At 48.1% G+C, this 13,428-nt stretch overlaps 1 protein-coding gene across 1 annotated transcript in view; it reads left to right on the top strand.

The window, feature by feature from the left end:
* The window catches only part of LOC138284568 (intermembrane lipid transfer protein VPS13C-like), a 953,192-nt gene that overhangs the window by 424,529 nt on the left and 515,235 nt on the right, over positions 1–13,428 (top strand). Inside the window, exon 8 of the mRNA XM_069223471.1 lies at positions 3,334–3,393. Within this exon, the coding sequence (XP_069079572.1) occupies positions 3,334–3,393 (60 nt within the window). The remainder of the gene's footprint in view (positions 1–3,333; positions 3,394–13,428) is intronic.

Here is a 13,428-nt window from a genome sequence, read left to right as displayed (position 1 = left end):
CATTGTTTTCCATTTACTGTGCTCTTCACAAACGTACACATACCCCTGCTCGCACATGCATTCAGACGTGCGCAGTCTCTAATGTATTTTACCTCTTCCAGGGAACATATACCTTCTAGTGCTTTCATGCCATATCAAGCTCCATCTCTTATGTGTTGTACCTTCCCACAGGCACATGCATATCCTAACGAACACACTCAGTTGCTCATGCTGTTTCTAATGCACTGTACCATTTCTCAGGCAAACGTACATCCTCTCATGCATATGTAACTGCTTGCACTATTTCTCCTGCACTGTACGATCTCTCGGCACAAACACATCCTTGTGCTGCACACACAACTGAATGTGGGTCAAGTGTTGATTTAAGCACAAAGCAACAGAACTTTACTGAACTGGTGAGCCCGGAGTACCCATTGAATCAGACCTTGTTCACTCCACTGATTACTAAAAACATAGTATACTACTACCACTGCTCTCGTGTAACTTACCTCCAGGTGAAGACAGTAGCCTTATACCTCCTGAGAGTAGTGCTTTGGGTGCCCCTCCTAGTCTAAGAAGACCATGATACTGGCCTAGGTTGTAGTGCACATGCATGATTCATGTTCACTCATGACCAAAAATCATTACCAAGGAACCAGATATCACTGCAACTGGGGCACGCAAGGCAGTCCTGGTCTGTCTCTCCCATCCCTTGCCATGGGAGGGATGGGAGAGATTTCCCTACTTTGCTTCTTCTACATCCCTAAGTTTAAATTACCACAATCAGCACAGGTGCAGCACTCACTAACTTTGATCTGGTAGGGACGACCAGGTAGTCAGTCTCTGTTTTTCATGCCCAAAGTTCAAGACTGCAATAGGCCTCTCTGTGGCTTCCCACTTTTTAGTCCTGGCCCTCCTGTGCTGGGGGGAAGAAATGTCAGATGCATGTGTGTCATGTGGCTACTCCGGAGCAGACATGGACTGTGCTGCAGGGTCTGGAAACAGCAGCATGCATGCAAATATGTACAGTCGGATGCTCACTTTCAGACATGACATTGGCGGTGGATGAGCCTACAGTTAACGATGATTCCTCTTGGATTACATGAGTCCTTGAGTCAGTGACTTGGTCCTCCCTGGGTCGAGACAGCATTGCGGTCCACTTCTGGTCCAATTCTGTGGATGGCAGCTTATTTGCTTCAATGTGCTTTAGTGTAGTGGCTATTAGATCTAATTACGTGCACCTCAAGCCAGCGCCTTAGGAGCCGCCAAATCACTGGGACACCCAGTGATGAGTGTCTTGATGATGTAGCTTCGCTACTGCTGGCTTAGTCCACAAGGGTTCACACTGGGTAAGTGCCTAGGACATAGCTATGATATGAGTCCATTCAGGCACACTTGCAGAAAGTACAGAGGTTTACACAGGTCTAGTCTCCTCTGTACTAGTGCAGATTGCCAGGGCTGCAACAGTAGGATCAATGGGACAATCTACTCACCAGTGCTTTGAATTTTCCCTTTTGCCGATAGTGACCAGCTCAGAGCTTGGAGCACACCAGGCCCGCTTCCACAAGACTTTGTCCTACAGATCCACAGCACCAGGGTCAAATACTGTTGCCCAGGCCAATAGTCCACTTCTGCAGAGTTGGCTCGCTACTCTCCTCTCCTTCCAGGAAGGATGCTCCAGGCCTTCCAGGCAAAGCAACAGCTCTTCTGTCAATTCACACTCCAGGTGATGTCCTCTCACCTCTGGGGAAATAGCTGTCAGACAGGTACTCACAGTTGGGCACTCGGGTAGAGGACACAACTCTTCACTAAGCCCAAGTGAGATTTTTATGTCAGCAGAATCTTGTGTAATTTTCAGCATTTCTCATTACGCTTATTTTGAAAAATTCCCCAGATTGTCATTATGCGATGTAGGTAATTTCAAGTAATTCCTGGTTTCAAAATGAAATCTCCTTAGCAATATAAATAAAAAAATAATTCAGTTTATTGCAAATCCCCCATAAATTATCCTTTGATAGAGCGTGTCAGTCTAACCAGTGGTAGACATTTTATTTGCTTATTATAAATACAGGGGTATTACTTTCTGAGCTTTCTCTTTTGCTCTTCCATTTTTAGGGTCGAGCCTGCGTCGCATGCGCTTGCGCATGCATTTCGCTAAGCGAGATGCTTTGGGAATTAAAAAGGGCTCGGAGCCCTGTCCACGTCACATCAGTGTCTTTTATTGGCTCGTGGGCTTGACTGTTAGAATCTGCTTGATTTCATTAGTGGAAGTCATGCCTTTTCCGGTGGATAGCCCTCCTGGAGCGCATCGACCAAGTACAGAAAACATGCGAGGCTCGCTGTTTTCCGTCCGGCTCGTGGTCTACTTTTTCTTTATTTTCCCAGCGCGATCTCGCTTGGCAGAAGTCCAGCGCTTTACATAATATCGACCCTGTTACACAGTTAATTGCACTTTTTCTGGTTACGTACATAATTGCACTTTTGCCAATAGGTTTCATTACCAGTGAAAAGTCTGGTTAGGAGTTTACAGCGCTATCAGCTCTTTCACGAGCAAACGCGAGACTCGTTGCATTGCAAATGCTTGTTAATTTTTTAAGTTGAATTCTGCAAGCGTTTGGTCTTGGAAATTATTTTATACAGTTGAAGACGTTTTTTACACAAACTTCTGCAAAGAGGATGTCTTTGGTTAAGAACATTGTTTTCTCGTTTAAATGCAGTGTAAGTTAGTTGAATTCTGAACACAATTTTGTTGAGGTTTTCGCCTGAATTCATTTTTTCTTGTCCGTTTTCTTTGCGCATAAGACTGATGTTATTTGAGAACTTCGATTTGGTACTGGATTATCAATTGAGCTATGGTTGCCTTGTTTTACTGTATCCTATGTCCGTTCGATTTATTTTTTCCTTCAGAATAATCCCGAGTGATTACTACACCTAATACTATTACTACTACTACTGCTACTGCTACTACTACTACTACTACTACTACTACTACTACTACTACTACTACTACTAATAATAATACAATGATGGCCAAAACAACATTTATTTCAGTATCGATGTGGAACAATGTGTCAGGCCAGCGAAGTTGCATGATAAAATTTGTGTTTTTTTGTAGACTGGTTCTACAATTAAGTTAAGGACGTCTCTGGTGCGAAGCATGAATAAATATGTGCTAATATGTAACCCAGAACACATTCAACAGTTAAAGTTGAAAAGCATATGTAATATTGTCAGGTTACCAGTGTTTCACTTTTGTCTCAACCAACAAGAAATACTGGCAATGAGTTTATGGTTCTAATGTATACAATAAAATTGAAAAAATAATGAAAATCAATGTTTTTATTTTACCTGCAGACCACTAATGAAACCTGGATACCCTGCATTCTAAACGAAGCAGCAAAAATTATATACAAGGTAAATGCAATATTGTTGCTATTGCACATGTGATCCACAAATTCTTTCTACTGTTTTACTGTAATAGTTTGTCGACATAATGTCAATGCTGAGAGAGAAACTTCACAACTTTAATTTAGAGTTATGTGATGTTCATAAAAAAGTGTTTGTAGGTTGAAGAGGTTGGGATAGTCCAAAGACTGAGAATCTCACTTTCGGATCTATTAAGTCCTATCCATTTAGCATTCATGTTTAAGTATGTTTCAAGCAGAAATGTATAACTCGCTTTTGTACAGGAGCAGTAACAGACAGATATCCTCTTTCTAGCCTGAACTCAGTATTGCCTTTCAAATAATATTGATAGATCAGAACGTGTCGTTTTATTACCCCAGTCAATTGTCCATATGCATGCTTCTGATAGAGACTTTTAGTTGCAAATTCATTACCTTTGAATTACCCCAGGCGTCAGTCAGGATCCGGAGATTTTTCTTCGAACAGTACCTCTGCGTGCTGTCAGGTGGTGTTGGTCGACTCACTGGGCGTCGTTGGCGTCGTGTTCACTGTGATGACGTCACAGTCGTATATAGTCACCACCTAGGAGCGCTGATGTCAGTTCTTTTTGCGCCAGCCTATGCGCAGATCTAGAGAGAGCTGCCTCAGTCATTTTTTTACAAATTTGTGGATGTGTTGAGGGATGTCACGCCATACCAGATTCACGCCCTGTGACTCCTGTCACTGAACGAGGTCAGTGACGGATCCGCACCTCATGTGTCTTTGGTGCCTGGAGCGCGATGACGATCCAAAGTCGTGCTCTGAGTGTCGGCCCATGAACCCGAAAGCTTTGAGGGAGTGGTCCTTAAAGCTCATGGCGGCCTGACACTCGACTCCGCGGTGCTCACAGTCTAGTTCGAGAGGAAGGTCTTGAGACCGGCCGCAGAGTCACCACCACTCTTCGTCCTCAAAGTCATCAGAACATTCGGGTCACAAAAAGAAGTCGTCGAAGAAGGACAAGCGTTCTTCAACTTCACCCTGTCGCTCTGACGATGCGGCATGGGAAGAGTGTTGACGCTCTACACCTCCGTCCTCAGAGCCTTCATCTGGGTCGGCTCCGTGCTTCCCCCAACATCCCAGGAGCCGGAGCAACCCCTGCCCAACTCAAAGAATTTTATGAAGCAATGCGCCTCATTTTTGGGCAGACCGACCCACCTTCGGCTGCCTTGGACACAGGTGAGTTGGTGGTGGCCCCCTTGGGTTCGAAGTCGCCTGCTTTGGCCATGGCTCCAGAGGGCTCCTCCGGATCCAATCACGGATCCGTCCTGACGCCGGTCATGCCACAGCAACCTTCCCGGTGTCGGGTCAGACGTCCACGCTCCCGAAGTCAGTTGGGTCCACAATCGACGTCAATCCAATCCTCATACTGGACGACTCGGAGCCGGAACGAGGTGCTCAACGCCGATTCCTTCTCTTTGGTCTCTCCTAGGCCCAGGGTTGATCCAGACCCTTATGCTTATGCTTATGCTTATGGGTATGGATATGGGGAGAGTATGGAGGGGATGCCTGACCCTTTAGAATATCAGCTTGACCCCCAAATGGACTGGGTGCAGGATTTGGGTAATGCCAGTGGTCTAGACACCTCCCCTGATACTGGTATGCGCTCTCCTCCTACCGTGGATACGGAGGAGGGTGCCTCATATTCCATGGTGGTGAGAAGGGTGGCTGAGGTCCTGGACCTGGAGCTACCTTCTGTGAAGGATAGGCCTAATATTCTAACTGACGTGCTTCAGCCAGGGTCTTCCTCTTCTGAACCCCTTCTTCCCTTTGATGAGGCACTGACCGACGTCCTTTGGGGTACTTGGTCCAGACCCAGCACAGGGGCTCCTGTGAATAGGACGATTGCCCGCCGCCATCGGCCTGAGCCGACAGACCTGAAATTCCTCACCCAACATCCCATGCCTGAGAGCCTTGTCATCCAGGCTTCCTCTGGCGCATTGCTTGTCGCACCCCCAGATAAGGAATCAAAACTACTGGACAATTGGGGGAAGAAGTTTTCTTCCAACAGTCTAGCCCTGTGATCCGTGACCACCACATGCCTTTTGGGCCTCTATTCCCATACTCTCTGGGATATGGTCGCACGAGTGCTGCCTAGCGTTCCGGAGGATGCCCGGACTATCCATTCCCAAGCCGTAACAGATGGGAGGGATGCAGCGAAGTTCATGATTGGTTGCAGACTGGATACGACCGACTCTGTGCAGATTGGTTGCATCGATGGTGGCATTGAGATGCTACGCCTGTCTGAGAACCTCTGGCTTTTCAGGGGATGTCCAGCAGTCCTTGATGGACATGCCCTTTGATGGCATACGTCTCTTCGGAGACAAGGCAGACTCTGCGCTCAAGCGCTTTAAGGATTCCCGAGCCACGGGCCTGTCCCTTGGCCTTGCGCCAACTTCTAGACCCCAACAGTCTGCCTTTTGCCCCTTTCGTGGCAATGGAAGGGGCACCCAACCGAGTCCTTCCCCCCGGCCATCGACCCGCGCATGCTGAACAGTTCCTGCGTAGACGCTGGATCCCACACCCCTGGGGATCAGGGAGCCAGCGGGTCACACAGTCCACTCCCGCCCCCTCCTCAGCCTCCAAACCTTCCTAGTCCACAGGTACACCAGGAACCAGATGGCGGCAGGATTCGCCATCACCTTCCCCAATGGCAGTCCATTACCTCGGACAGGTGGGTCCTCCAGATTGTCCGAAGGGGCTACTCCCTACCCTTCGGGACACCACTGCCAGCCATGCCACCTTCATGCAATCTAACATCTGAGGATCATATGGCGCTTCTCCTTGAGGAAGTTCAAGCCCTTTTGGCCAAAGGCACTATAGAGAGGGTTCCGTTACCAGAAGTAGGTTGTGGTTGCTATTCCCGCTACTCTCTGGTGCCGAAAAAGGACAAGAGTCTTCGTCCTATATTGGATCTTCGGTCCCTCAACCTCTTCCTCAAAAAGAAGTTGTTCAAAATGTTGACACAGGACCTGAGCCAATCGGCCCTGGATCCCGGAGACTGGATAGTAGCGTTGGACGTGCAAGACGAATACTTCCACATTTCCGTCTTGCCGGCCCACAGACGTTACCTATGATTCGTGGTAGGTCACGAGCACTTTCAGTTTACTGTGCTCCCCTTTGGTCTTACCAGGGCCCCTCAGGTGTTCACTAAAGTGAAGGTAGTGGTGGCAACTCATCTGCACAGGTTAGGGGTCCCAGTTTTCCCCTACCTCGATGATTGACTGTTAAAGGTGAACTCACCCCAGACAGTTGTGTCCCACCTCCAGACTATGGCAAACCTTTTGCATTTGCTGGGGTTCACTATCAACGTGCCGAAGTCACATCTGACTCCTTCTTAGATGCTCCCTTTCATCGGAGCTGTTCTGGATACAGTGCAGTTTCTGGCATATCCTTCCGAAAAGCTAGTCCAGGATATTCAGGCTATGATACCGATGTTTCAGCCTCTGTTCTGGATTTCGATGAGAATGAGACTGAAGCTGCTGGGCCTCATGGCCTCCTGCATCCTACTTGTTCAAAAGGCCAGATGGCATATGCGGGTTCTGCAGTGGGACCTGAAGTTTCAGTGGGTGCAGCATCATGGGAATCTCTTTGACAAGGTCCAGATCTTGGAAGGAACTGCGAGAGACCTGCAGTGGTGGCTAACAAATCAGGATTGGGTCAAGGGCAGATCCCTCTCCTTTACCCAACCACATCTTACAGTCGTGACAGATGTGTCACTCCTGGGATGGGGCGGCCACATGGGAGAGGCGGAGATCAGAGGCCTCATCTCCAGCGGAAACCAGGCTCTATATCAACCATCTGGAGCTCCGAGTAATTTGACTTGCATTGAAAGCAGTCCTTCCCTCTCTCAAGGGGAAAGCAGTGCAAGTGTTCAGACAACACCACTGCTATGTGGTACTGCAACAAACAAGGCAGAGTGGGTTTGTGGACCCTTTGTCAAGAGGCTCTTCGCCTCTGGACTTGGCTGGAACATTAGGGCATTTCCCTGGTGGTTCAACACCTGGTGGGCTCCTTGAACGCCAGAGCAGACAAACTCAGCCAACGATGCGTGGTCGATCACGAATGGTGTCTCCATCCGGAGGTGGCGCAAGGTCTTTTCCACCAGTGGGGAGAATCTTGGTTAGACTTGTTAGGCTCCGTAGAGAACGCACAATGTCAGCTGTTTTGCTCATGTGAGTTTCCAGGGCGGCACTCGCTTGGCAACGCCTTTCGTCACAAGTGGAATTCAGACCTCCTGTACGCCTTTCCTCCCATACCACTTCTTCCCAGAGTTCTGAAGAAGATCAGATAAGACAGGGCGCAAGTTATACTGGTGGCTCCGGACTGGGCACGAAGAGGCTGGTATCCCGAGCTGTTGAGGTTGGCCATAGCTCCTCCGATCAGACTGCCTCTTCGGGAGGATCTTCTGTCACAGCAGCAGGGGAGGGTCCTCCGCCTGAACCTGTCCACCCTCCGCCTCCTTGCGTGGAGATTGAGCGGTGACAGTTAACATCTTTTGATCTTCCACCTTAAGTCTTTAATGTTATCTTGGCAGCCGGGCGTCCCTCAACCAAAACTGTATAAGCCTGTCGTTGGAAGAAATTTGTGGCACGGTGCATCGACAAATCTGTCGATCCTCTATCTGCTCCTCTTTATCAAGTTCTCCTCTTTATTCTTTCCCTTGCCCAGCAGGGCTCCACCCTGAGCACTCTTAAGGGATATCTTTCTGCTTTCTTGAGGTTACCAGATCAGCCTTCCTTATTTAAATCTCCTATAGTTGGGAGGTTTCTTAAAGGCCTTACACATCTTTCCTCCTATCCCATTCCTCATGCCCTAATAGGATCTAAACCTGGTATTAATATACTTTGTGTGCCCCGTTTGAGCGGCTTCACAACTGCCCTTTATGGCTCTTAAGCATCAAGACTGTTTTTTTAGTTGCCATTACCTCTGCCCGCAGAGTACGTGAACTCCAGGCTGTCATCTAAGCCACCTTTCTTGGCCATATATCCTGACAAAGTGGTACTTCACACAACAGCTTTTTTCCTACCTAAAGTAGTGACACCCTTCCATGTCGGACAGTCCATCACCTTGCCTACTTTTTATGCACACCCACATCCCTCTCATGAAGAGGAGAGATTCCACCGTCTGTACCCAAAAAGAGTGTTGGCGTTCTACCTTCATCGTACCAAAGACTTCCGGGTGGACGATCAACTCTTTCTGGGACATGTGGGTTCAAAGAAGGGGACCATTTCACAATGGGTGCTCTTATGCATCAAGATGTGCTATGCTCTGTCTAAGAAGCAACCTCCTGAATGTTTGTGTGCTCACTCCACTCGAGCTACTGCTGCTACCACAGTGCTAGCACGGGGCGTTCCAGTCCTGGACATCTGTCAGACAGCGACGTGAGCACCTCTGCACACTTTTACCAAACACTCTACCTGGACCATCAGGTCCGAAGGGATGGCTACTTTGGCCGTTCAGTTCTGCAGGACTTCTTGGTGTGATCTTGGTTTGCAGCCCACCTCCGGGGATGGTATTGCTCGGGTATCTGTCCAAAGGTAAGGAATCTGCAACTAGAAGTCTCTATCAGGTGTACAAGTTACTTACCTTCAGTAACAATATATCTGGAACAGACACATTCTAGTTGCAGATTCCTTATTGACTTGCCCATCTTCCCCGCACTGCAAACTGATTTCTAGGGACAGGAGCTGCCCCTTAAAAGCCCTAGTTTTGGCACACCACTCTGTGTTCTTCATGGCTCTGCACTACTGGCATGAAAAGTCATGAAATGAAACGGACTTCAGCATGCTGGGATGGTGCCTATATATGACCGTGATGTCATCACGGTGAACACCGCGCCAATGACGCCCGCAGAGTTGAGCGATGCCAACTGATGGCGCGCAGAGGTACTGCTCAAAGAAAAATCTCTGGATCCAGTCTGACGCCTGGGGAAATTCAAAGGTAAGGAATCTGCAACTAGAATATGTCTCTACCAGATATATCATTACCGAAGGTAAGTAACTTGTAAATTAAATGTATCATCAGAGGCATGGCAGCTCAGTGCATAATGCACATGAACTGATTGCATATACTGTCTCATTGGATAAGATTATTGCTGTTGGTCCTACTTCTGTTCATTGTCTTCATTTAACCTGCGTTTACACGCATTTTCTACAAGAAAATATTGATATCGCGTAATCCTGTTGTAGCAGAAAGATTCATGGATCAGTGTTTGCTTTTTTAAAGGAGCAGACAAAACATCATATTAGCTTTTTTATTTCCACTCCGACAATGTCCTAAGTCCTTGTTAAGCTGCTTCCAGTCTGAGGTTGTCTCCTGGCGAGGCAAGTTTGGCTACCATTTCTGATGGCCTTTAAGTGATGCTGATGGTCTTCAAGATGACTCAGACCTGAAGAAAGATCTAATATATTTCCTGCAACATTGGGTTAACATGATCACATTTCTTTACACCCCTCGAGGTGTCTTAAGACTGGTGCGGTACAGGCTGTTCAGCACCTTAAAGTAGCAGAGCTGGCACTGATTTTCTGAAATTGGTTTCTGGAAGAAAGGATTGCTTTTGTGGGAGAGCTGGCATTAGACTGTGCTGGTTTTCCTTCCCATGTGTTGTTTTAAATGAGGTCTGTATGTAAATGGTAATCCAAATTATTTTGCATAATTAATCATCTGGAGGGTGAAACAAACTAGGTTTGGGTCAGATAGCCAAATTTTGGTCTTTGATTATTTGGAGCTGTTGGCGAATAAGAGGAGGTTGAGTTTTAGCTAGGTTTTGCATTAGCTTGAGGCAGGTTTTGAGTCTTTGAATGTCATTGGTCTAGGATATTTTAAAGTAAGGTGGCCTGTTATCACCCTGTTGGTGGCACTTAATGACATTGACAGTGAATAAGAATCTAAGATGTTCCAAGTAGGGATTAAAGATGATGTAAGTGAATTGGCAAGATTATCTTGGTTGTTTATGTCCACATCTCCCAGTAAAGACAGACATTGTAAGATATTCTGGATACTGGACCATGGCAATGTTGTTGAATATATCTTTAACATTGCGTATAGCATCCCCTGTAGATTACCTCAGCTATTTACCCTCTAATATAGATCACACATCTGGTGATAAGGTGGGGAAATTAAATGAGCCAACACATTCTTCTTCAGCTCAAAGTGTTATGAAGTGTTGTCATACAAGGTTTCATAAAAGGAAGCAACACATTTCAATATTTCGACAGGGTGGATCTGAGCTTCTTTCTGTCATAGTTGTCTGGCAAATACTCTGCCTGCTTTTTTCCTATGCTCATAATGCCTCCATCCTAATTTACTGAGGGCTTTCATTGTGAAACATAAATGGTGGGTGAGCATTTCAAGTTCAGGTTATCACAGTAGGTAGAGTGTGGGTGCTTCACTATATTGATTTGTCAGAATTCAAATATTTCATTCTTGGGCTTCTGCCATTCCAGTGCAGCCTCTCAAATGAGGAGGCCTCTTCATGTTAAGTTTCCCAGCACCCATAGCACTTGAGCTGAGGTCACTGAGTCTCTCTTCACTTCTTTGTGCCTAGAAATAGAGGAGAGTATAGTCTTTTTAGCATTCAGATGCTCAGACTTCTCAGGAAATGGTCTGAGATCCTGCATTCAAGAATGTTAAAAGTGCTGCTAAACAACAGAGTCCCAGTGTAAGGAAATGCCTCCTTGGCATGGTTACCTCCTGACTTTTTGCCTTTGCTCATGCCAAGTTATGATTTGAAAATGTGCTGAGGCCTGCTAACCAGGCCCCAGCACCAGTGTTCTTTCCCTAACCTGTACTTTTGTTTCCACAATTGGCACACCCTGGCATCCAGGTAAGTCCCTTGCAACTGGTACCTCTGGTACCAAGGGCCCTGATGCCAGGGAAGGTCTCTAAGGGCTGCAGCATGTCTTATGCTACCCTTGGGACCCCTCACTCAGCACAGACACACTGCTTGCCAACGTGTGTGTGCTAGTGGGGATAAAATGACTAAGTCGACATGGCACTCCCCTCAGGGTGCCATGCGAATCTCACACTGCCTATAGGTATAGATAAGTCACCCCTCTAGCAGGCCTTACAGCCCTAAGGCAGGGTGCACTATACCATAGGTGAGGGCATAAGTGCATGAGCACTATGCCCCTACAGTGTCTAAGCAAAACCTTAGAACATTGTAAGTGCAGGGTAGCCATAAGAGTATATGGTCTGGGAGTCTGTCATGCACGAACTCCACAGCACCATAATGGCTACACTGAAAACTGTGAAGTTTGGTATCAAACTTCTCAGCACAATAAATGCACACTGATGCCAGTGTACATTTTATTGTAACATACACCCCAGAGGGCACCTTAGAGGTGCCCCCTGAAACCTTAACCGACTACCCGTGTAGGCTGACTAGTTTTAGCAGCCTGCCACACACCAGATATGTTGCTGGCCACATGGGGAGATTGCCTTTGTCACTCTGTGGCTAGTAACAAAGCCTGTACTGGGTGGAGGTGCTTCTCACCTCCCCCTGCAGGAACTGTAACACCTGGTGGTGAGCCTCAAAGGCTCACCCCCTTTGTTAAAGCACCCCAGGGCACTCCAGCTAGTGGAGTTGCCCGCCCCCTCCGGCCACGGCCCCACTTCTGGTGGCAAGGCCGGAGGAGATAATGAGAAAAACAAGGAGTCGTCACTGGCCAGTCAGGACAGCCCCTAAGGCAGAGGTCTTCAAACTGGGGGGTGGGCCCCCCTTGGGGGGGCCTCAAGTGATCCCAGGGGTGGCGCCAAACTCTGTCCAAAAGAAATATTATACAGATAACATGCCTTTGTTTTAAGCAGAAGCATGTTTTTGCAATTTTAAAAAGGTAACAGTACTTAACTGTAATGTTTAAATAGGTTTAGACATATTTAAACACTGCCATCTTTCTAAAATAATTGTGAAAAATTCTGAAGGGGGGCCCCCCAATGATTTTTATTTTTCAACTGGGGGGGCGCGGCATTAGAAAGTTTGAAGACCACTGCCCTAATGTGTCCTGAGCTGAGGTGACTCTGACTTTTAGAAATCTTCCATCTTGCAGATGGAGGATTCCCCCAATAGGGATAGGAATGTGCCCCCCTCCCCTCAGGGACGAGGCACGAAGAGGATGTAGCCACCCTCCGGGCTAGTAGCCATTGGCTACTAACCCCCCAGACCTAAACACATCCCTACATTCAGTATTTAGGGGCTCCCCAGAACCTAGGAACTGATATTCCTGCAACCTAAGAAGAGGACTGCTGAACTGAAAACCTGCAGAGAAGACGGAGATACCAACTGCTTTGGCCCCAGCTCTACCGGCCTCTCTCCCCACTTCTAAAGACACTGCTCCAGCGACGCGTTCCCAGGGTCCAGCAACCTCTGAAGCCTTAGAGGACTACCCTGCATCTAGAAGGACCAAGACCTCCAGAGGACAGCGGCTCTGTTCCCCAAAGACTGCAACTTTGCAACAAAGAAGCAACTTTGAAACAACACACGTTTCCCGCCGGAAGCGTGAGACTTTGCACTCTGCACCCAACGCCCCCGGCTCGACTTGTGGAGAACAAACACCACAGGCAGGACTCCCCGGCGACTACGAGACCGTGAGTAGCCAGAGTGGACCCCGCTGAGCCCCCACAGTGACGCCTGCAGAGGGAATCCCGAGGCTCCCCCTGACCGCGACTGCCTGCTTCAAAGACCCGATGCCTGGTAAAGACTGCACCCGCAGCCCCCAGGACCTGAAGGATCCGACCTCCAGTGCAGGAGCGACCCCCAGGTGGCCCTCTCCCTTGCCAAGGTGGTGGCTACCCCGAGGAGCCCCCCCCCTTGCCTGCCTGCATCGCTGAAGAGACCCCTTGGTCTCCCATTGATTTCTATTGCAAACCTGACGCTTGTTTGCACACTGCACTCAGCCGCCCCCGTGCCGCTGAGGGTGTACTTTCTGCGCTGACTTGTGTCCCCCCCCCCCCCACCCCCCCTGGTGCCCTACAAAACCCCCCTGGTCTGCCCTCCGAAGACGCGGG

Source organism: Pleurodeles waltl, chromosome 3_1 (genome assembly GCF_031143425.1).
Source record: "Pleurodeles waltl isolate 20211129_DDA chromosome 3_1, aPleWal1.hap1.20221129, whole genome shotgun sequence".
NCBI classification, from domain to species: domain Eukaryota; kingdom Metazoa; phylum Chordata; class Amphibia; order Caudata; family Salamandridae; genus Pleurodeles; species Pleurodeles waltl.
Note: the sequence above shows the minus strand (reverse complement) of the source record. Positions and strands in the feature narration are given on the sequence as shown.